Consider the following 21,326-nt stretch of genomic DNA (forward strand, 5'->3'; position numbering starts at 1 on the left):
CCGGGTGCGTGGCAAATGTAGGAACAAAAACGACGGCGTTATCTAAGTAACAAATAAAGATGAAGCACTTGAGGTTATGATGGAGTGTGTCCATCATGCATTCAAAAGTAGATGGAGCATTACATAAGCCGAATGATATAAATTTGAACTTGTATAGGCCATCGGCTGTTATAAAGGCGGTTTTCTCTCGGTCCATGTCATCGACGCAATCTGCCAGTAAGCGGAACCAAGGTCTATCGAAGAAAAGTGCTTCGCACCATGGAGGCAGTCTAGGGCGTAATCAACGCGTGATAGAGGATAAACGTCTTTATTGGTGATCTTGTTGAGGTGCCGGTAATCCACGCAGAAACACCAGCTGGCGTCCTTTTTAACTAGAAAGACAGGGGACGTCCAAGGTCTGGATGATGGTTCAACGATTCATCGAGAGAGAATCTTCTCGACCTCCGTTTGAATGACTTGTCGTTCGTGCAAGGACCGACAGTATGGTCGCCTGTGAATAGGGTGTGCGTCACCCATGTCAGTATGGTGTGTCGTGAGAGAGGTCTGGCCGAAAGGGCGGCCCAGGTCAGGCTGAACGCGGAGAGCAGCTAGTTGGCGTGGTGAGGCAGAAGTTCGGGAGCAATAACGTTTTTTAAGCTGAGGAAGAACAGCCGGCAAAGAAGAAGAGTCAACGGGAGACGACGTAATATAAGCAGCCGAGGCTGAAAACAGGCAAACTTGGGAGGAAGACAGCGTACCTAAGGCTATGCCTTGTGGTAGGACGTGGTCACCGATTCCTAAGTTGACGAGCTGAAGGCTGGTAGAGTTGTTGGTGATACTGACGACGGTTTGCTGAAGAGCAACGTGATGAACAAGGAGGACTTCCGCGAGAGGAGACACAACACAGTCTCCATAAGGCACAAGTGTAGATGTATAAAGCAGGACCCTGGTCATGGTTGTGGGGCGACTCGATAGTGCTCAGCGAAGCAGAACCTGCTGGGAACTTCCTCAGGAGCGTTAGGACGGGTAGGTAGGCGGAGCTAAACTATTCTAAGCCAAGTAAAATATGGCGACTTCCTACACTCTTGTAGTCAGTACAGATAAAAATATAGCCCTATTGACTTCGTGAAGCATGACATCTAAAGTGTAAGGTGATTTATTAGAGCTGGCGTTCGAACTGTAATTGCAGTGCAAGTGTGATTCATTCTGCACGCAGCAGCGTCTTGAGAGGCAGCAGGGAGGAAGAGGGAGTGTATATGCGTGTGCACGTCTTGAGTGTGCATGCGCGTGTACTTGAGTTTGTGCGTTCGCCCGCGCTTGTGTCTCCGTATTTGAATCTGCGTGCGAACGAGCGCGCTTATGCGTCTGCGTGCATACGCGCATTTGTGTATGCGTGCATTTCAGTGTACGTGCATGTGTGCGCACATTTTTCTGTGTGTGTACATGCGTGGGCGCATGTACACGCACAGAAATGTGCGTGGAGGTGAAGATGCCAGTTATCTTTACGTCTGTGTGCTTGAAAGAGAAAGTGCGTGTGTGGTGAAAATATGTTTGTGTGTATAGCTGTGTGTGAGAAGCTAGCATTTCCTTACTTGTACCTATTCTCGCATGCAAATGAAATATCAACGTTAAAATTAAAGATTCAGGCAGCGATATTAAACGACTCACGGGTACTGCTGTCCTCAGTAGCAGAATACGGTTCCCGTTTCGATGCAGATGCATGACTCACGACCGAAACTTCGCTTTCGGGCTTACATGTCCGCTTGCAAACACGTCAATTCACCCCAAGTTATATAACGCGAGACGTCGAAGCGCGAAAAACTAGTTATAGAAACAAAGAAGCAACAAGTCTGAATGTACGAACGAATGAATCCGTGTCGCCATGCACTCGAACATACCGGTAAAAATTTTAAATCCAGGACAGAGGCCACGTGAAAGACCAATGAATCTGAACGCTATTTTCGTTTATAGTGACAAAGAAACAATAAACGTACTAATAAAGATTTCAAAATCTAATTAGCGATGATAACTTTGCCCTTCTTTATGTAATAAAAATGCTTCGATAATTGTAGGACAATGTTTGTAAGATAAAATTGCGCTTATTATAGCGCCTCTAGCGGGAAATATTGGAACTAACACAGGCATCCTTATATGATGCTACTATGCTGGTTTTATTAGCAGTGGCACGCGGTCAATTTTTTCGCCCTCTGTGGCCATTTGTTGAACTTGAGAGTGGGCTACTCCTGGCCCCATAGAGTTTCCTACTCTGCCTGGCCCCGTGGCGTTAACCATAGAGTTTCTCACTATATTACCTAGAAGGAAATCTGGCGCTGCTGCGCTCTGGTATGCATGGGAATGCCGGTATATCGTGACTTCGGATTGGCATCGTTCTCGGAGAGACAGGGAAGCACAGTTCCGTCTGTCAGAATGATTAGTTTTCTAATAAAACAGCACGTAAAAAGCTGTTTTATCGTTATGATTACACAAAAACATGCTTTCTTTAACTATGAAAACTTGTTATTGCATGTATAATTATATGAAACGTAAAAAGTATCAGCGGGCCGCTACAGTTGGAGGGCAGACGACATGATTCGGGCTCGCTTTGGAACAGTTCGTCGTCTGTTTCTTTTCTTCGCTTGGTTTTGCATTGTAGGTGAGTAAACTTCACTGGAATATGTAATATACGTGAATGGAAACATTTTATGAAGATTTTACTCTAAGAACCCGTTATTTGTGTAGCCATATGCACGTTTTAGACGAAGCCTCTTTAACACCAGCCAACACAAGCCTCGCATACACATATACCGTCATTCCCATGACGGCACAGTGCCCCTTAGGAAACTCCCATAGACGGTGGCGCCAGATTTCCTTCTAGATGTCGTAGTGAGAAACTCTATGGCGTTAACTGACTGAGCGCCGCCGAGCACACGCTTTCATATCATATTCAAGGTCAAGCGCATGCGCACTCCTAACCGTTGTCACGGCACATGCGCAGATCTCGACGCGGCGGCAAACCCGGTGGCGCGCAGTGTCTGCGCCGGTGGAGTTTTGTGATACGCGGCCTGTTTTACACCGAGAAAGAAGAGCTTCGCTGTTAAAAACGTAATTCAGGCTTGCAATATCATAGTTCTGAAGAGAGGTCTCTCACCGCTATGAAGACTTGTTCTATACTGTAAAGCTTCGTACAAGCGCTTCGAAACGTTATGCGCATTTTTCCGTGCTCTGTGAGAACCAAATGTCGCAGCAAGATTGAATCTCTGAAATGTACCCGTGTTGTACGACTTATGCGGACAAATCTTTCAAAAAAGTGTCGTTCAATTGCAGTGTTTGCAATGAATGACTTATTCTACAGCTGGAAGCACTATACAAGCGTCGTACTCATGTATCGCAGCTGTCATTTAAGAACGGAATGTGATAGCAGGCATAGCCATGCCCTAAAAAAGACTGACAAGCTATGGGTCACATGTGGACAAATTATAAAAAATACATGGTTTATTGCAGAATTAAGAAAATTGCTAACCCAGCTCATATACTCAGCTCTGCACTCTGCATGCGTGAGTAGAGTGACGCAGGATTTGGTCAGCAATGGCTACCCCGGCCAGTTTATAAAGACTGAAGAAAAGCGTGCAGCTGAACCCCCCGTAAGGCCGATGAGAACAAGAAAACGGGCGTCTCTCCCCTATGCGCGGGCCGTGTGTGAGTTAATATCATGAATTTTCAAAGATTATGATGTACAAATCTGCCACGTTCCTTCAAGTAAACTAAAACAGCAACTCGTCCGAGTGAAAGACAGCCTCGAAAAAGAAACATTTCCGGGCTTCACCTACAAAATTCCTCGCCAGGACTGCCAAGCGTGCTACGTAGGCGAGACGGGGAACGTTAAAAGAACGCTACAGCAGCATCGCAATGATGTAGCCAAGGGAAACACGGTTTCTAGCGCCCTGGCAGAGCATCACGAAAAGACTGGACACAGTATTAACTGGCATTCGGCTTCTATCATCGAAAGAGGAGGAGGAGGAGGAATGAACGTTTATTGTAGGAAACAGCGAGAATGTGTTCTTTCTTCGCCCTAGGTGGGCGGCTTTCTTAGTCCAGAAACCCGTTGGCTAATGCCGCAGCCCGGGCCCGGTCCGCCAGTCTTCGCTGATCTTGCAGGCTCTGTGCCTTTAACATTGCCTCCCACGCTTCTCCGATCGCATGTAGCGGTTCTGATGCTTCATCTTGACTGTTTTTCTCGCTGTGTGTTCACACCAACACCATGTGTAGGAGCGTGTCTGGTACGTCAGAATACCGGCATAGGTATGAGAATTTGGTGGGGTGAACAAAATTATCATCCCGATTGCTCCTTGAATCATTCTGCATACAGTCTACTACTAACACGATAAACCGGACACGGGGACCCCCCCCCCCCCCCCTGAGTTGTACGCAAGCGCATTACGTCTTCCGACGCGTATATAATAAGACCATCATGCATTCGTTCATTGTTAATAAGACACCCGTATTGGGCACCGAAACATCAATTTGTGTTTTGAATTTTTTCACTTGGCGAGTGTACGTTTATTCAGCCAAGTTGACTGCGTGGGCGGAGTGCTGAGGGGGGGGGGGGGGTATTCTGTAAGAGTCCACCTAGTGGACTATTCATTTCGGCCGCTGCTGATTGGATGCAGCTGTACGAGCGAGGAGGAGACCAGCGACCCCAGCCAATCAGCGGCGGCCGAAATAGACAGGTGGACTCCCACAGAATACTTCCCCTAGACAAAGAAATTGTCTCTTGAAGAAGTACAGACCAAGCCCGATGATGTGAAGTCAGGTGAAAATGTCGGGAGGCATTGAACAGAAGCCTAGTCGCTCCTGTGGCCGATTCCAGTACTCGACATCTGTTAAACAACTACCCATATACTCGAGATGCCTAGTAGTCGGTCGTTCCTGGGTGAGTCGGGGCAGAAATTTGAAACGCGGACTCTATCACATGAAAGACAATACACTGCGTCGTGCCTTTCTTCGACGGCTCGTACTAATCTTCCCGCGGTGAGGATGCGAACAAATTCTCTAATGTGCCGACTTTCACCTCCCTCGAACTGGCAACATTCCTTAATGATGTCCTTCAGAGTCGCGAAACCTTGAATAGAAGTAACTATGACGAAGTGTGCGCGATGCCTTTGAGTACGTAGGCAGTCTTTTTGGCTTTCAATATCTGCTGATCTACATTGTGGCTATGTTATAAGTTGGAACGGCGACATGGCAGACAATGTAAAGAACAGACGAATCCCGCGTCTATTATGGCACAGTCATCTTAAATAGTGGTATTCCTCCACGTACATCGATAACAGTGAGGTGATAGTATTTTGACAACGAACTGCAAACAATGTACATATCCTACCCAAAGGTGTACCTGGCCCTGTGGCCAGTAAATGTGACGTAATTTTGTGAACAGCTTCGGCCATAACGTGCTAATGGATGACGACTCAGACACACCTTGCACTATTCTTGTGTTGTGCCTTATGTCTCAATGTGTAAAACTGACTTGTTCATGTGTTCACTTTAATACTTGAGCTCATCTTGTAGCTTCTGCGGTAACTCATGAGTACTGATAAGAAAATTGCTTGGAATATAATTGAGGGCACCTTAACAAAACAGATAGGTCAGAATTAAAAGCCATTAGCAACGTTGTCCCTCATAGCCGCTGGGCGAGTTCCGTTTCGTCTATGAAAGCCATACAGAGAGATTGATTGTACTCTGCAGATTTCTCGATTACCTGATCAGTCACATGGTTGTCATCCAAGTCTCGCCAACAAATACAGAATGCGTTCCCATTGAAGAAAAGCTGCCCCGGAGTGCTTCCCACGATTATTCTATCTAGCACGTTCAGTTCGTAGCATTAAAACAATCATGGCTGCATTTCAAAGATCGCAGGGAATGAATTTCGCTTGCGGTGGCCATACGGGGCAAGTGGAGAGAGTGTATATGTTGGTGGTTTAGCTTGCCTCCTGAAATAATGGGCTTGCGGCACTGAAACATTTGTATCTCGGCTATTCTTCAACCAATTTCGGAAATTCTTGAGGTATAACAATCCCTAGAGAGTACGAAACAACTTCAAGCATATAACCAAAATTCGCTATATGGCCTGTTGAGGGGCCCTTCAAGGGCCTTAATCATTTGTTGTAATTCATCCCCGGTGTTGCTGAACAGGACGATGTCATCTGCAAACCGAAGGTTGCTGAGATATTCGCCGTTGACCCTCACTCCTTAGCCTTCCCAGGCGGGTAGCATGAATACTTCTAAATATGGAGTGAATAGCGTTGGACAGGTTGTCTCGTTGTGTGACCCCTTTCTTGACAGGTAGCTTTCTACTTTACTTGCGGAGAACTAATGTAGCTGTGGAGTCATTGTAGACGTTTCTTAAGATAATTACGTATTCATCATGTAATCCTTGATCACGCAATATCTCTATTACTGCTCGTATCCCTACTGAACCTAATTCCGTTTCATGATCTATGAAAGCCATACAGAGAGATTGATTGTACTCTGCAGATTTCTCGATTACCTGATCAGTCACATGGTTGTCATCTATTTTAGAATATCCCTTAATGAAGCCAGCCTGATTTCTTGGTGTGTTGCCCTGATGCTATTGATGTGTGCTCGCATACCTTCCACAAATTACAGCACTATTTGCAGCGCGCATCTTATCTGATTACATGAAGTTTGGCGAGAAAATACACTACAGAAAAAACAAACATAACGTTCGAGTATGTTCCAAATCATGCAGGCACGTCTCGCGCTGAGCGATAACTTTAACTTGTTAGACGGTGAAATGCAGTCACCGGAAAGGGAGGAGGGATAAGGATAAATAAGAACAGATGTTAATATATCATGATGTCATGACGCAGACAATGGTTAGGTGAGAACAGATTATCGGGAAGTTTTGGCATTCAGTTCGGCTTGTTTGTTGACATACTATGCTGATGCATCATTCCGTACAGCGAGTCAGTACTCCTCTCAATGTTCCTATACAAAGTACTGAAATGAGTGCTCATCTGTTGCGCAGCGCAATGTAGCATTAGTACTTTGGAAGGAGTCCTGCCACTCATAAAGGAGCCAGTACTTCTTTCAGTACTGCTTTAAAATGATTTAAGCGATGGTGATCGATGTAATTCGGGAAATGTTCACGTATAGAGCACACACCAAGTGGTTTGGCACAACCGGTTTTTCTTGAAGCAGTTGTACAGTTTTCGTGGCATTATCTTAAGGTTATGGACGCTTCAGCATTGCTTCTCTGTTCTATTCTATACCCCAAACAATTATACAGATTCATTATCATCGCCAGTTGAAGCATAATGCCGCAAGCTATACCATCTTTTTACCATGCTTAAGAGGAATCACCACTGTGAGAGAACACGTCGGCACTATAAATAGTTCATTTGAAGGTATTCCTGGTTTACAATGACAATGCTGTTTTAATGGTTTACTATAATTTCTCAACTTCCTGCTCGTTACTGGCTCAGATATACAAACTGAATGTAGCAGTTTCGCTTCAAGGTGTGTGTGATGGAAGCTTCCGTCCAATTCATTGGTGCGCGAGCGAGTGTAGTACTTGACACTTGTGCTCTTTTTGCGTTCCGTGTGATGCAGCATCCCTTCCTGCCAAAGTTAAAGGCCCTCGGAGAGAATGGCGGCCGACACCAAGGACCTAGTCGCCGCGATCAAAGTTGCCCTGCCCCGCATCACCGATGACCGCATGCTATTCCTGATGCAAGAACTTGGAGCCAAGGGCGTACGATGTAAGGCGGATATGAAGAAATTGCAGGCCGTCGACCTTGTCAATGCACTGGGGACAAACGACGCGAAGAAACTTGTTGCATTCTTTAGGAGTAAGTGTTAATACCACTCTATTTTCAAATGACAAATCAGTTTTGTGGAAGCCCGCAAGGCGGGGAAAGGCTCATGAAAGTTGTCATCCACCCAACGGTAGCGTGAAACTACAAACTCTAAGTGTTTCTGAAAAAAGAAAGCTTTGCATTTGAAGAAAACTGCGTCCACGTCCGGAGTCAAACCCGGGACTCACGCTTTACCGGTGCGGTCGCTCTACCATCTAACCTAACCAAGAGGCTAGCAGATCGCAGCCTGAAAGAAAGTAAATCGACAACTTGAAGCATAAGGACAGTGATCATGACAGGGCTTTGTAGCTTCACGCTAAAGTCGAGCGGATGACGATTTCTTCCTTAATAACTATCTCGTTACTTTATGTTACAAATGTACGACGAACACACCGCTGCATACTGTGCGCTAGATGGAAGCATAGAAAACAGCATGCACCGTGTGAAGTGGAAACATTTATCACTTTCGATGCTTCTTTTTATCAATTGTAAATTAAGGGAAGTCTGCCGACAAACAAAGCCGACTATCCCAATATCATATGTAAGGAAAAAAGAAAGGTAATGAAAATACAGAACACAGTCAAGAGTTTATAATGGAAAAATGCTAACAGAACACGTCCGTCTACCACGGTGAAAAGAAAGAACGACATCGTGAGACCACAAGAAAAACACAAGTACGCTTGGACAGATCATGTGATCAGAGAAGACATTAAAATTTGAAATTAACTACTGCCCACAAGCAATTCATCAATTCACTGTCTACGACAAATTCTCCTACAGCTTGTAGAGCTAATCTCTGGGACGGCGTGACTAGGGCCTAAACGTGGGACAGCGTTAAGGGCCCCGTGTTGCAAAAAAATTCTGTGTTGGCGTCGGACGTCGCTTGGAGAAAAAATATTCCGGACAACCTCATAGGCCATCCGTGAGGCGCAGAGGCTTTACTGAAATAACTTAATTGCTCGAAGTAGCATGCGTCAGAGAAACCGTAAAGTACGACCTAAATAATATCTAACCCGCAGACAGGATAGCGTCGGATTGTAATTCGGGTATACGAGAAAACATAATTATATTACGCGGAAGCTCAAACTGTGGTGTTGCGGCCCTTGCCGGATGCCGAGTACGATAACAACAACCTTTAATTCACGCAAGCAACATATCTATATAGAAAACACTCATTTGACAAGTGACGTCACGGACAGACAACGTTTTACACATCGGGGCCAAAGCGCCCGATAACGCACACACATGACAAGCGGCATAGGCTCTATCAACACAAACCACTTTTCCAGCATTTCGACCATTCATAGGGCGGCCATGGCCTCCAAGATTTACGCGTGCTGGCTGGCGCGCATACGGGCGCTAACCTCGGAGGCCATGAAGCCGCGTGCCCCTTTCCTTGCAACGCATACAGGTAGCATCTATACAGAAACAACATTGCCATTGCTCACTTTGTGGCTGTACTATCCACACCTGTCACAGTTATGAGAAAAGTACGACAGGGATACCCTCTGTCCCCACTGCTTTATATATTCTGTATGTGGCCAACCTAGAACTCAAACTTCGCAGTAGCGGTCTTGGCTTCCAGCTACAGTTTAGTAAGGTGGACGTGTATAAGAGGTGCAGATTACCTGGTCTCACCTTTGCTGATGACCTTGCGTTAATGGTAGAGTGCCCCCAGGACCTACAAGCGCTCATTAACATCTGTCAAGAGGAGATAACGTGTCATGGGCTCCGCTTTAACTGCAAGAAATCTGCAATAGTTCCCCTCGCGGGCCCAGGCATGAATGAGGGTGATATAACGCTAGGATACGAGGCTTCGACGGCGCGCTCGGCCCACACATACTTGGGACTGCAAACATCAAGTGGACCGGAGCTTTGTGGCCACCAAGAGGACATCCTCCGCCAGAAGGCACATCGGGCGCAGTGCATCCTTCGTCACCGATGGATGTCTGTGGGGATGCCACCGGCTTGTGATGTTTCGCGACCTATCGAAAATCGTTCACGTGATGGCGCTGACGTTCGCAAATCCTGTGTTCTGCCTTTCGGCACCCACGCGAGAGTGGCTGGAGCGGTGCCAGCGAGACGTTGGTCGCCGTAATTGGGCACATTTACACAATATAATATAAATATATAACACAATTTAGACACGAATTAATCTAATGAAAGATGGCGTGACACATTTGTCTGCACACTGCAAGGCCTGCATGTGCAAACCACGTTTTTCTGAGATTAGGATTCTTGGCAGAAGTAGGTTTCAAACAGCACGTGAGCTAATGGAAGCTTACTATACAAGAAAGAAAGGTACAAATTGCATTAGCGATACATCTATCGTGCTCTATAAATCGGAAACTAGATTGTTTGACCGCTGGGTAACGTAGATCTGTGAACAGCCAGCGCATGCGTGTATGTGTATATATATCCATGGCTCACAGCCCAAATTAAACCAGTTAGAAGTGCCACCCATGTTGTCTTTATGTGTCTTCCATTTGTGTGTGTTGAATTGCGGCAAAAAACATGTCTATTACTTAACATGTTACCTGCCTTCATTGCCCGCCCCTCATGTAATGTCCCTCTACGATACTGGAGGCATGAATTTAAGAAAAAAATAAGTCAGTAGGAAGCATTATTAACAAATGCTAATTCAAGAGATCTGCCAAAACACTACCACTCCAAGTTAGAAACGTCTAGAAAGTACGCCCTTATAAAACGTGTATGTGCATTTACGGCGATTTGTCGTAACTTCCCTGCGGAATACTATGGTGTACTGCGCGAAATGCACACCCCAAGGAACGAGGGAAAAAAGAAAGAGACACGAGTGGAAAGAACGCAATCTTTAAGCGTGTCTCTCCCTTCTTCCGCGCCTTGCGATGTGCATTTGGCCATGTACACTACAGAACTCAAGTGTGGCACAACTAACCTGGCAATGAGAATGTCCCTGCTGCGTTATACCTGTCTTTTACTCCTGTCTAAAATCGGACACACATCGAGTGCAGGATATAATGTCATCAAAAAGAAACACAATGACACCAAAATTGGCCAGGGCAAATATAATCAAATAGAGGACAAATATGAATTTAGATACTCCGGTAACACCTGTATATAGGTACAATCTAGTCATCCTACAAGTTCATCAATAGTTACGTCTTTAACAGTGAAATGTATAGAAACACTGCAATAATATATAAATTCACATACTTCGCATGTGCTTTTTATGCCATAAAAAGTATACGAGAATTGCATACTGCAAGCGAAGCGCAAGAAAACAAGAGAACAATCGATGTACGAGAAGATCAGGGCACTTTCGGCACGCGTATATATTTGCGGCTTTTGCCTCTTTCCCGGCTTGCCGAACCTGAGCAGCATTATCGGCATTGAAGTGTAGTTGACTAATACAATTCCCGTTTATAATGTCTCCCGAAGTCGGCCTGCTCGGCTGCCGCATAGATGATTGTCTCTTGTTCTGAGCTGGCAGTTTAATGGTGTCTTGTTTCCATTCCCCGTTGCAGCTCCGGAACTCCCAGATGAGATCATCACCGATGGCGCAAGGTGAGGCCGAAACCTCGTGGTGTCCGTCCCCATGCCTTGGCGGACGACCTACCGTAGGATTTCCTACTAATAGCCTGGCTGCTCGATACATGATGGAACCAGTGCCGGGGTACTGTACCACACGAAGTGACAACACAAGCATCTATGGCCTTTTCATGTTCACATAGTCGCTTAGAGTCCTATAATTAATTAAATAACGTTCGCTTAATTAGTTAATTTACTTATTTATTTACTTCGTTGTTACCTCTCTACATATCCTGTTCAGGGCATCGCCGTACCATCTCAGCTAACCAGGAGGCTATGAGATCGAGGCAGAACCATTGTGCCTGTGCTTCAAGTTCTCGATGAATTAGACAACAGCGCGTGACGTCATAGCCACTAAGTTTCCGCGGCAAATGGGCGCTCATCCTCGCGAGCTGCACCACGCTGTGTCGCCCCCGCGTATTCTTAGAACACCGCCGGCGAGGAGCACTATGTGAGTCCTTGCCTTCGGTTTCATTGCTTCGAGGCGAAAACGTCAATTTATTTTTCTTGGCTTGACATAGTTAGCGCTCTGTGTGCAGCTCATTCTTCATATCCATAAGAGAGCCTTTGCTTCCTCAGTAACAAACTGTGTGTAATGTAAATGTGTGTGTAATGTCCGTTGGCCTATAAGGCACGTGCAATAAGTGAAATGAAAAATTCTTACTTGTATCCTCCGTATATGCTTTATTGTCAACTTTTTTTTTTCAAGGCTTTTCGACACCAGGGAGCCTGCCGGAAGTCAAGAGATGGAAGCGTGAGTTGTGCTGCATCTTTATACGGTCGAGACTGTTTGACTTCAGTTCTTATCATGAGCTCACGTAAGTCACGAGACTTACCTGGGCTCCACTACTCAAGAATTTACGAGTGACGATGAGCTCAAGAGGAAGGTTTAGCTCACTGCTCGATGGCTGCACCCAATTTGATCATGTTTGTTACATTTGAAAGGAGGCTTTAAATTTTAGTGACCGTAAGAAGTAGATTATTTGTTTAGGCCATCAGTTTCTCAGTAAATATTGTTCAAATTTGCAAAATTTCAGTGTTTACAGTACTCTTTCACGCATTTCTTGGAAATCAATAAGGCCTTTCTAGATTATGTTTGTAAACGTAACTATAGACTGATATGCGGTGGTCGCTTTACTGTTAATGTTTCGGATAAAGATAGCTTTCAGAATTTCTATAGTGCACTATTATCATTGCGTTTTGAAAATTGTATCAGCACACCAACACGAATTACTTGTTCTTCATTACCTGGCCTTGACCTTATGGTTACTAACGTAGGCACTGCAGTCTACAGCTCTGGTACTATTGCATCAGACTTCAGTGCTCAGTGACCAGTTTTGTTGATGTACCGTAATTAGTACCATACATGCGAATTGGCTAAAGATGCTTTTAGGGTTCAGGCAATTACGCTAGATAGATTTGAATCCTTCAAACACGAAATAAGAATTTAGTATTCGTCATCTGGGTTAGTAAACGAAGATGCGAACGAGGCAGACGCGAATTTGCCATAAAGATTTTATTTTAAACTTTTAAAACCTTCAAACGAAGCTAGAAAACCATGGACCGCTAAATGACACTTGAAGACGATAAAAGGTAAAAATACGCACTGCCACTTCTTTTCACAGATACGATCCGACATAGCTTTGAAAGAATATAAAGATTTTTTTTAGGAACCAACTAAATACCGAACTCAGGCGAGCAAAACACGCGTATTGTTACAGAGTGGTGTCTGCCAGCATCGCGAGAAAGGGAAGAAGACGAGGCTGACCGTTTTCCGATGCTGTGATTCGGAGCGCTCGCTGCCGCGTATATTTAAGCACCGGTGCAGATCTCCTACACCGTCACATTTGGTGGAGGTTCGGGGTACGCAGGAGGCGTAATGCAAACAAAGAAAGAAAAAAACCGTGCCCGGTGAATTGGGTGCACGTTAAAGATCCCCTGGTGGTCAAAATTAAACCGGAGTCCCCCACTATGGCGTATTTCATAATCAAATTGTGATAATGGCACGTGAAACCCCAAAATTCATTCATTCAGTCATTGCTGACATCGTGGATTCGTGGCAGTGAAATAATTGTATCTCGGCTGTTAATGAACTAATTTGAAAATTTTACGCAATAGAACGCTCTCTATAGGACACGTAACGCTTTCCAGCGTATATACAAAAGTTGCTATGTGACCTGTTGAGGATCCCTTTAAAAAGCAAGAAGCAAAATACATTACAGGCCAATTGAGTCAAGGGTTTGATCAAAATGCGTCTTGTCGGGATTAATCAAAGGAATATGAACGCCGACCACAGAACAAGCACGAATGTTGTTTATGCAAGGCGGCGAATGCTACACGCACCAGCTCACACTAGAACATGGCGGCCGAAGCCTCTCAGCAACAACACTTCGTCATCGTGTCTTCTCTGCACGTCCGGTTCTGCATCGTGACACTACGCCGCCGGGGTTGGAGCGCCGACCTGGCGCAAGCGATTATGGCCCGACAAAGACACGCACGTAGGGCTTTAAACGGGAGACATGAATAACATCGGTTCTTGGCTGCACGGACGACGGGCCTGGCTCTTCGGGAGCAATCTCGTACGTCACATCCGAAAGCTGTCGCAGGATTCCGTAGGGGCCTGAATATCGCAACAGAAGTTTTTTCCGACAGGCCCACAGGACGATATGGTGATCACAGAAGCACAATGGAGCCAGGCGAATACTGCCCGTCCATATGGTGCATATCGTAACGGGACTTCTGGGAAGCCTGGGAATCAGTGAGGAGAGTACGGGCAATCTTACGGGCCTGCCCTGCCACAGAAGTCGCATCGTGGGCATAAGCGGTGTGAGACTGTGTGACTTATGGAAGTACAGTGTCCAGGGGCAAAGCGGCATCACGGCCAAACAGTAGATAAAACAGTGAGTAACCTGCAGTGTCATGGTGGGACGAATTATACTCGAAGATGACATATGGCAGAGCGACAAGCCGGTCCTGGTGGTCTGGAGAGACGTACATAGCTAGCATGTCGGTAAGCGTTCTGTTCAGTCGCTCTGTGAGACCGTTAGTCTGTGGATGGTAAGCAGTGGCTATTTGATGCTCAGTATAGCGTAGGCGGAGGATATCATCAATCACCTTTGACAAGAATCCGCGACGTGAACAGAGTCCGCGATCCGTGAGGAGCAGACGTGTAGCACCGGGGTGCAGGATGACGTTGCGTAGGAGGAAATTCGTGACGCTGGTGGCACAACTTAGAGGCAGAGATCCCGCAATGGCGAAGTGCGTGGCGTAATCGGCTGCAACGGCAACCCATTTGTTGCCCTTAGTTGAGAAAGGGAAAGGCGAAAGAAACGCGAAAGTATTCCCACGCGAAAGAAAGGCTCTGTGGGAATATCGATGGGTTGTAGAAACCCCGCTGGAGCCATGGAAGTGGGATTCCGGCGTTGGCACAGGTCGCAAGCACATACCGGCCTACAGAGCGGTAGAGGTTGGGCCAGAAGAAACGACACCGGACTCGGTCAAAGGTGCGAGTAACACCGAGATGCCCAGCGGTCGGTGCGTCGTGGAAATACGGTGCGTTGAAGGTGCCTTGGTACGGCTGCCAGTAGGTCAACACTATTAGGGCGCAAGTTGCGTCTCTACAGCACTCCCTCAGACACACAGAAAAGACGCAGGGAAGAATCAGGAGTTGGCGAGCTTAACCGATGCATGATGGTTCGCATAAAGGGATGACGGCGCTGTTTATAGCCAATGTTGAGGAAGCCTGAGAGGGACATAACGCTGGCGTCGTATTCGAGGTCTGTGGCTTCCGGTGCGTCAACAGGGTGGCGGGGCAAGCAGTCGGCGCCCTGGTGTAAACGGCCTGATTTGTACATTGCAGAGAAAGCTTGTACTCTTGCGAGCGCAACGCCGAACGCCCAAGACGTTGTTGTGCTAGAGCTCCCAACAAAGGTTCGCTTTGCCGGCATGCGGCTGAAGCTGGGCGCCGAACGAATTCGCCGGGCCCGACGGCGGGTCGTGTTCGGGTTACATCCGGTGGCGCCGCCGGAGCGGCGCCGTTGAACCACTTCACCGGGATCACCTGACGCAGGTCCCTCTCGTCCATTCGTCGAAATTCGCACAGCAACCCGCGGTGGGTCCTGATTGGAGGTTCGAGCCGATGGCAACTGCATCGACTCCTATGGTTATAAAAGCCCAAACCACGGGACGACGACGACGACAGCAAGCAGAGGCGTGCTCCCGTTTCTCACAGCACGCTTGAGTGCGAGTCCATTTTGTCCCGGCCTCTAAACCGTTCATGTAACGCCCTTGTATATACTGCATATAAATGTTTCGTTTAATCACCGTCGCCTTGGATCCCCCTTCGCAACAGTGGCGGCAGCGTTGAGACGTCTCCGTCACAACAGTTGGTTGGCAGCTGCGGGATCGACGGGCGTCAGCTACCTCGGCGCGGTGAGTGCCTGATGTTTTCCCCTCAGTTCACCAGACTTCTCTAGCACAGGTTATCGTAGTTTAGAGTAAGGCTGTGTGAAGCACTGTGGAGAGCTTTGATTGTTTCAGACCTAGTGAGAGTTTTGAAACCAAAGCTAGTGCCGAGGGTGTAAACAAGACAGTGTAAAGAATTACTTGCGCGTGTCACGCTAGTAGCTCGATAGTAGTGAACGGCAAGGGAATTCTAACAAGGGCAAAGGGCGAGAGGCCACTGTGAACAATGGAGAACTTTCGGGTAAAGGAACTCATCGAAATTTGTGAGGAGCTAGGCCTTACCGTAGGCCGTGCGAAACGAACGCAAGCCATTCTTGATATCATGAAGAACGAGAACGTAAGTGCTGAGGAGGCCAATGAGGCCTGGGCTGCGATCAAAGAGCGCCGTGAACGCGAGCTCGAGGAGGCCGAGAGGCTGGAGCGTATACGTAAAGAGGAGGCTGAGAAGCAGGAGCGTATACGTAAAGAGGAAGCCGATAGAAAAGAGCGGCTCGCGACAAAGAGGTTGGAGTTAGAGCTTGGGCAGTCCTCGCCGGCGGTAGCTTCTACGACAGTTCAGGCGAGCGGTCCAAGAGTTCGGGACCAACTGCCGCCGTTCGTAATTGGCGAAGACATGGCAAAGTATCTCGTCAAATTCTAGCACGTTTGTGAACGAAACGACATCGAGAGGTCTCATTGGGCACAGAATTAACCTGTTAGCTATGCTTCCTGGGGAGGCATCTGACGTGATAACGTGCCTGTCAAAGGAGGCGTTTGAGGTACGCTGATGTCAAAGAGGCTCTATTGAGGAAGTATAGATTGTCACCGGAGGCTTTGCGGCAAAGGTTCAGATTCGCAAAAAAAAGGCAGTGAGTCGCACATCGACTTCGCATTCCGCCTTAAGGCTGATTTGATTGAATGCCTTAAGGGCGAAGAAGTTTATGACGATCGAGATAAAGTGGTAGAGTGCGTAGCATTGGAGCAATTTTACCGCTGCATCGAAGATGACGTCAGGCTCTGGCTGCAGGATAAGCTTCAAGAAGTAAAGCTGAACAAGGCAGCAGAGCTAGCTGAGGAGTACTATATCCGCCGAAGCTTGCATAATAGGGCCGTGCGAGTGGAAAAAGCGGAGAGGAAGGACGCTTTTACAAAGCCCGATGAAAGGAAACCGTTCGCGTACCGCAGTTTTCGGAAAGACTCATCTCCTCCTAAAGAGACTGCGAGGAAAGAGTTATATGAATCGCAAAAATCAAACGATGAGGCCAAGCAGCGAGCGGATGCCGCACGTGCATTTGAGACGCGGAAGCCGCTAATCTGCTACAACTGCAAAAGGGAAGGGCACATCGCGGCAAACTGTTAACAGAAGGTTGCTTTTGCAACGATTCGAGAAACAGAAAAGAACATGTGGTTGTTGGAACCCTATATGCAGGAGATAAGCGTTAACGGAAAAAAATGCCGAGCACTCCGGGACTCAGCAGCCACTATGGACGTGGTCCACTTTTCACTAGTTTCTCCAAACGACTTCACAGGAGAATGCGCGTGGATAAAGCAGGTTGCTGAGGAGCAGTGTGCTTGCTTACCTATCACTACGGGGATCATTGAAGGCACTTTTGGTAAGCTTAATACCGAAGTGGCCGTGTCTGCAGCCCTCCCAAAGCATTTTCCTTATCTTTTCTCTAACAGCTCGGAGAAGCTCCTAAAAGACAAGAGGAAAATCGCTCTTTGCCAGCTTGGCGTGCATGGCCCTCACGCGATCGCAAGCGCGGAAGATTGCGCAGAAACTTGATACTGGCCCAGAGAGTGAGGCAGAAACAGCGGCCGAGCAGCGTAACCCGAGCTGTCCGTCGACCGGGCTGGAGAACTCCCCCAATAGTGCAATCGGGCCGTCTGCTGCGGAAGAGGGTTGCATCGTCCCCACCGGCGGAGAAACCGAACCGGCGCCGTTGGGCGAGGTGAGCTCGACGTTGACCCCAGTCTCTGACAGCTGGAATGAGCAACTGAACGTTGACCGAGCGGCGTTCATTCGAGAACAGCAAGGGGATATCCTGATAAAGGACTTGCTTGATAATGTGAAACTGGGAGCAACGAGAAAAAATGTTTCATTCCATGAGCAATCTGGCTTGTGGTACCGCAGTTATACGGATGTACAGGGTCGTAAGTATGAGCAGCTTTTAATCCCTTTAAAGTATCGCCGTCAACTACTGGACCTCGCGCACGAGAACGCGTGGGCAGGGCATCTCGGCTTGAAGAAAACGAAAGCTCGACTTGCCCAAGAGTACTACTGGCCTCGTTGTTGGAAGGACATTGAAGAGTTTGTGCGCTGTTGCGATACATGTCAGAAGGTCGGCAAGAGTACTGACAAATGGAAGGCACTAATGAAGTTGGTACCAGTCATAATTGAGCCTTTCTGTCGGCTGGTAATCGACATAGTAGGGCCACTGCCGGAGTCCGAGAACGGATGTCGATACATTTTAACCGCCCTGTGTGTCGCAACGAAGTTTCCGGAAGCGTTGCCACTTAGAGAGCTCAATTCTCCTCAGGTCGTTGACGCGCTCCTTTCTATATTCGCTCGAGTCGGATTTCCTTCGGAAATTCAATGTGATAATGGTAGCGTCTTCACTAGCTGCCTAACCTCTACTTTCCTGGAAAGGTGCGGAATCAAAGTGTTCCACAGTTCGATCAATCACCCGCAATCCAATCCAGTAGAGCGAATGCATTCAGTGTTGAAACGAATATTGAGAGCTCTTTGCTTTGAGCGGAAACGGGATTGGGAAGCATTCATTCCAGCCGCAATGTTCGCTTTGAGATCTCTCCCCACAAGAGTACGGGCTTCAGCCCAGCGGAGCTTGTATACGGTCGGAGTTTGAGAACCCCGCTGCGCATGCTACGAGAGGCGTGGGAAGGCTACGATGAGGACCCAAATGTAGTTACGTACGTTCTTCACTTGCTTCAGAGGCTCGGAAGAACTGAAGACCTTGTATAGAGCCACCTTAAGGCTGCACAGGCATTGTCAAAGGTGTACTACGACCGGTCAGCAAGGAAGCGTACTTTTGAAGCGGGTAGCCAAGTGATGTTACTGTGGCCTTCTAAGAAAAATAAACTCGAGGTTCATTGGGAAGGGCCAGCGAAGGTTGTATCGAAGCTTTCTGATACAAACTACGAAGTGAAACTAGGCAAACGACCGAACAAAATCTACCACAGCAATTTGATGATACCCTACATTCGGCGTCACGCAGTGGCGAACGTAGTTTTGAGTGTTCAGGACGAGGAAGGTGCGGAAATCCTGACCACTGTGGACATTAAAGAAGGTGGTCCGAATGTCCTGCTGGAACAAGTAAAGTTAGAACCCCGTCTAAGCGAAGCCCAAAAGGAGGACTTGAAAATAATTGTTTCTGAGTTTGAAGAGGTCTTTTCCGATCGGCCCGGAAAGACGACGCTAATTGAGCACGACATTGAACTAACGAGCGAAGAGCCGATACGTAGTAAGCCGTATCGTTGTTCTCCCGTACAGAAACGAATTATAGCGGATGAGATTCAGCGCATGTGTCCTGTAGGTAATTTAACAGAAGGCGAGAGACCTGGCTTCCACATGGTGAACTGAGGAGTGAACATTTGTAATTGGGAGGTCTGTGTCGGATTACGTGATTTAATTCTTTTAAGTGTCGCTGCGGTGGAGCAATTGCCGGCAGCAACTGCAAGGCTAATCCCACCAGTAGCCTACAACAACTCAACTCAACTCAACTCAGCGCATGTGTGACCTAGGAGTCATTGTGCCGAGTGAGTGCAACTACACCTCGCCTCTAATACTAGTCCAAATACCGGGAAAGGATCCGAGGCCGTGCATCGATTATCGACGCCTCAATGCGATAACCTACTCCGTACCACCGTACACCGTACACCGTACCGTACACCGTACAGCGTACGTCGAGGAAAGGGTGGAGACGGTATCGAAGTCGAATTACATATCCACACTAGACCTTGTGCGGAGCTATTGGCAAGTCCCCCTCACAGAGCGGGCCAGTCGCTACGCTGCGTTCGTTTCCCCGAGCGGAACGTTCCGCCCCGTTATGTTAAGTTTTGGACTCAAAAACGCGCAGTACTGTTTCACCAGTCTACAGGATCAAGTGCTTCGTGGCCTGTCTGAGTACGCACTCCCTTACCTCGACGATGTCGCCATCTTTTCAAACACTTGGGTCGAACATCTGGCGCACTTACGAGTCGTGCTGAGCAGGCTGAAAGAAGCAGGTCTTACGGTAAAACCTGTGAAGTGCCACCTTGGTTGCGCCGAAGTGACTTATCTGGGGCATGTGGTGGGGCGCGGCCGAAGAAGACCGTCTGAAATCAAAGTAGCCGCGGTCGTGAACTACCCCCGACCAACCACCAAGTCCGAGATAAGGGCCTTCTTAGGCTTGGATGGATATTACCAGCATTACGTGAAAGGTTACTCTGCGCTTGCTTGTCCTCTAACTGACGCACTTAGAAAGTCTGAGCCAGTGAAGGTGCAATGGGACACGGCAAAAGAGAAAGCATTTGAAATGCTGAAACAAGCCTTGAGCAAAAAACCAGTGGCGCCAGACTTTTCAAAAGGTTTTTTGATCCAGTGCGATGCGAGCGACCGTGGTATGGGAGCGGTGCTATGCCAAGAGGATGATAACGGCCATGAACGGCCAGATTTGCACCTGAGCCGTAAACTAACTTGCAGAGAAGAGGCTTACAGCACCTCTGAAAAGGAATGCGCCGGCGTCGTGTGGGCCGTGCAGAAATTGGCCTGCTACGTTGCCGGTTCCAAGTTTGTGGTGGAGACCGACCACTGCCCACTGACTTGCTTAAATAATATGTCGTCTAAAAGCGGCCGGTTGTTAAGATGGAGTATGACGCTCCAGCAGCACAATCTTGTCGTTCGCTGTAAGAAAGGCAAGTTGAACGCGAACGGAGACACATTGAGCCGTGCGTTCTAAACAGCGCTGCCTTCGAACTCCTCGTGACTTGCATTTCGTTACTTCACGAAACGCTAATGGTGTTGTTATTAGCTGAGGGCAAAATTTAGACACCTCATTTGCAGCCTCAGCTTAGTGTTTTCTCACCAAGTGATCTCAAGAAAACCAAAATTTTGTTTTGCATCGTAATCATTACGTGTCATGTAGTGACACATTGTTTGTGTCGCGCTTGAGAGTTCTGCATACCACATCTATCTCTTGTCGAAGAGGGAAATAAATTGGGACAGAGACAAAGCTAGAACCATTTCGATACGTTTGAGTCTGGTATTCTGACGGGTGACAAAACGTCACTTGCTAGTGTTGGGGGTTGCCTGTTGTCGGTTGGTTCTCGGATGCTGCAGAACTAACCCTGAGCGGTGCCGAGAAGAAAGCCTGTCGGAGCTGCCAAATAAAGCTGGTCGAGACACTTGGGCGACAAGCCGGTGAACGAGTGACCCTGGCCTGGCGAGTGGGGCCTGTTGAC

At 47.5% G+C, this 21,326-nt stretch overlaps 1 protein-coding gene across 3 annotated transcripts in view; it reads left to right on the top strand.

Annotated features, from left to right (window-relative positions):
* LOC135895866 (protein enabled homolog) overlaps positions 1-21,326 on the top strand; it is a 60,748-nt gene that overhangs the window by 6,002 nt on the left and 33,420 nt on the right. For all 3 annotated transcript variants that reach the window (XR_010562506.1, XR_010562505.2, XM_065424072.2), the window contains exons 2-4: positions 7,609-7,847; positions 11,360-11,399; positions 12,133-12,177. Coding sequence is in view for 1 of the 3 variants with exons in the window: in XM_065424072.2 (XP_065280144.1) it covers positions 7,646-7,847; positions 11,360-11,399; positions 12,133-12,177 (287 nt within the window). In the remaining 2 variants the exon portion in view is untranslated. The remainder of the gene's footprint in view (positions 1-7,608; positions 7,848-11,359; positions 11,400-12,132; positions 12,178-21,326) is intronic.

Source organism: Dermacentor albipictus, chromosome 4 (assembly GCF_038994185.2).
Source record: "Dermacentor albipictus isolate Rhodes 1998 colony chromosome 4, USDA_Dalb.pri_finalv2, whole genome shotgun sequence".
Lineage (NCBI taxonomy): Eukaryota > Metazoa > Arthropoda > Arachnida > Ixodida > Ixodidae > Dermacentor > Dermacentor albipictus.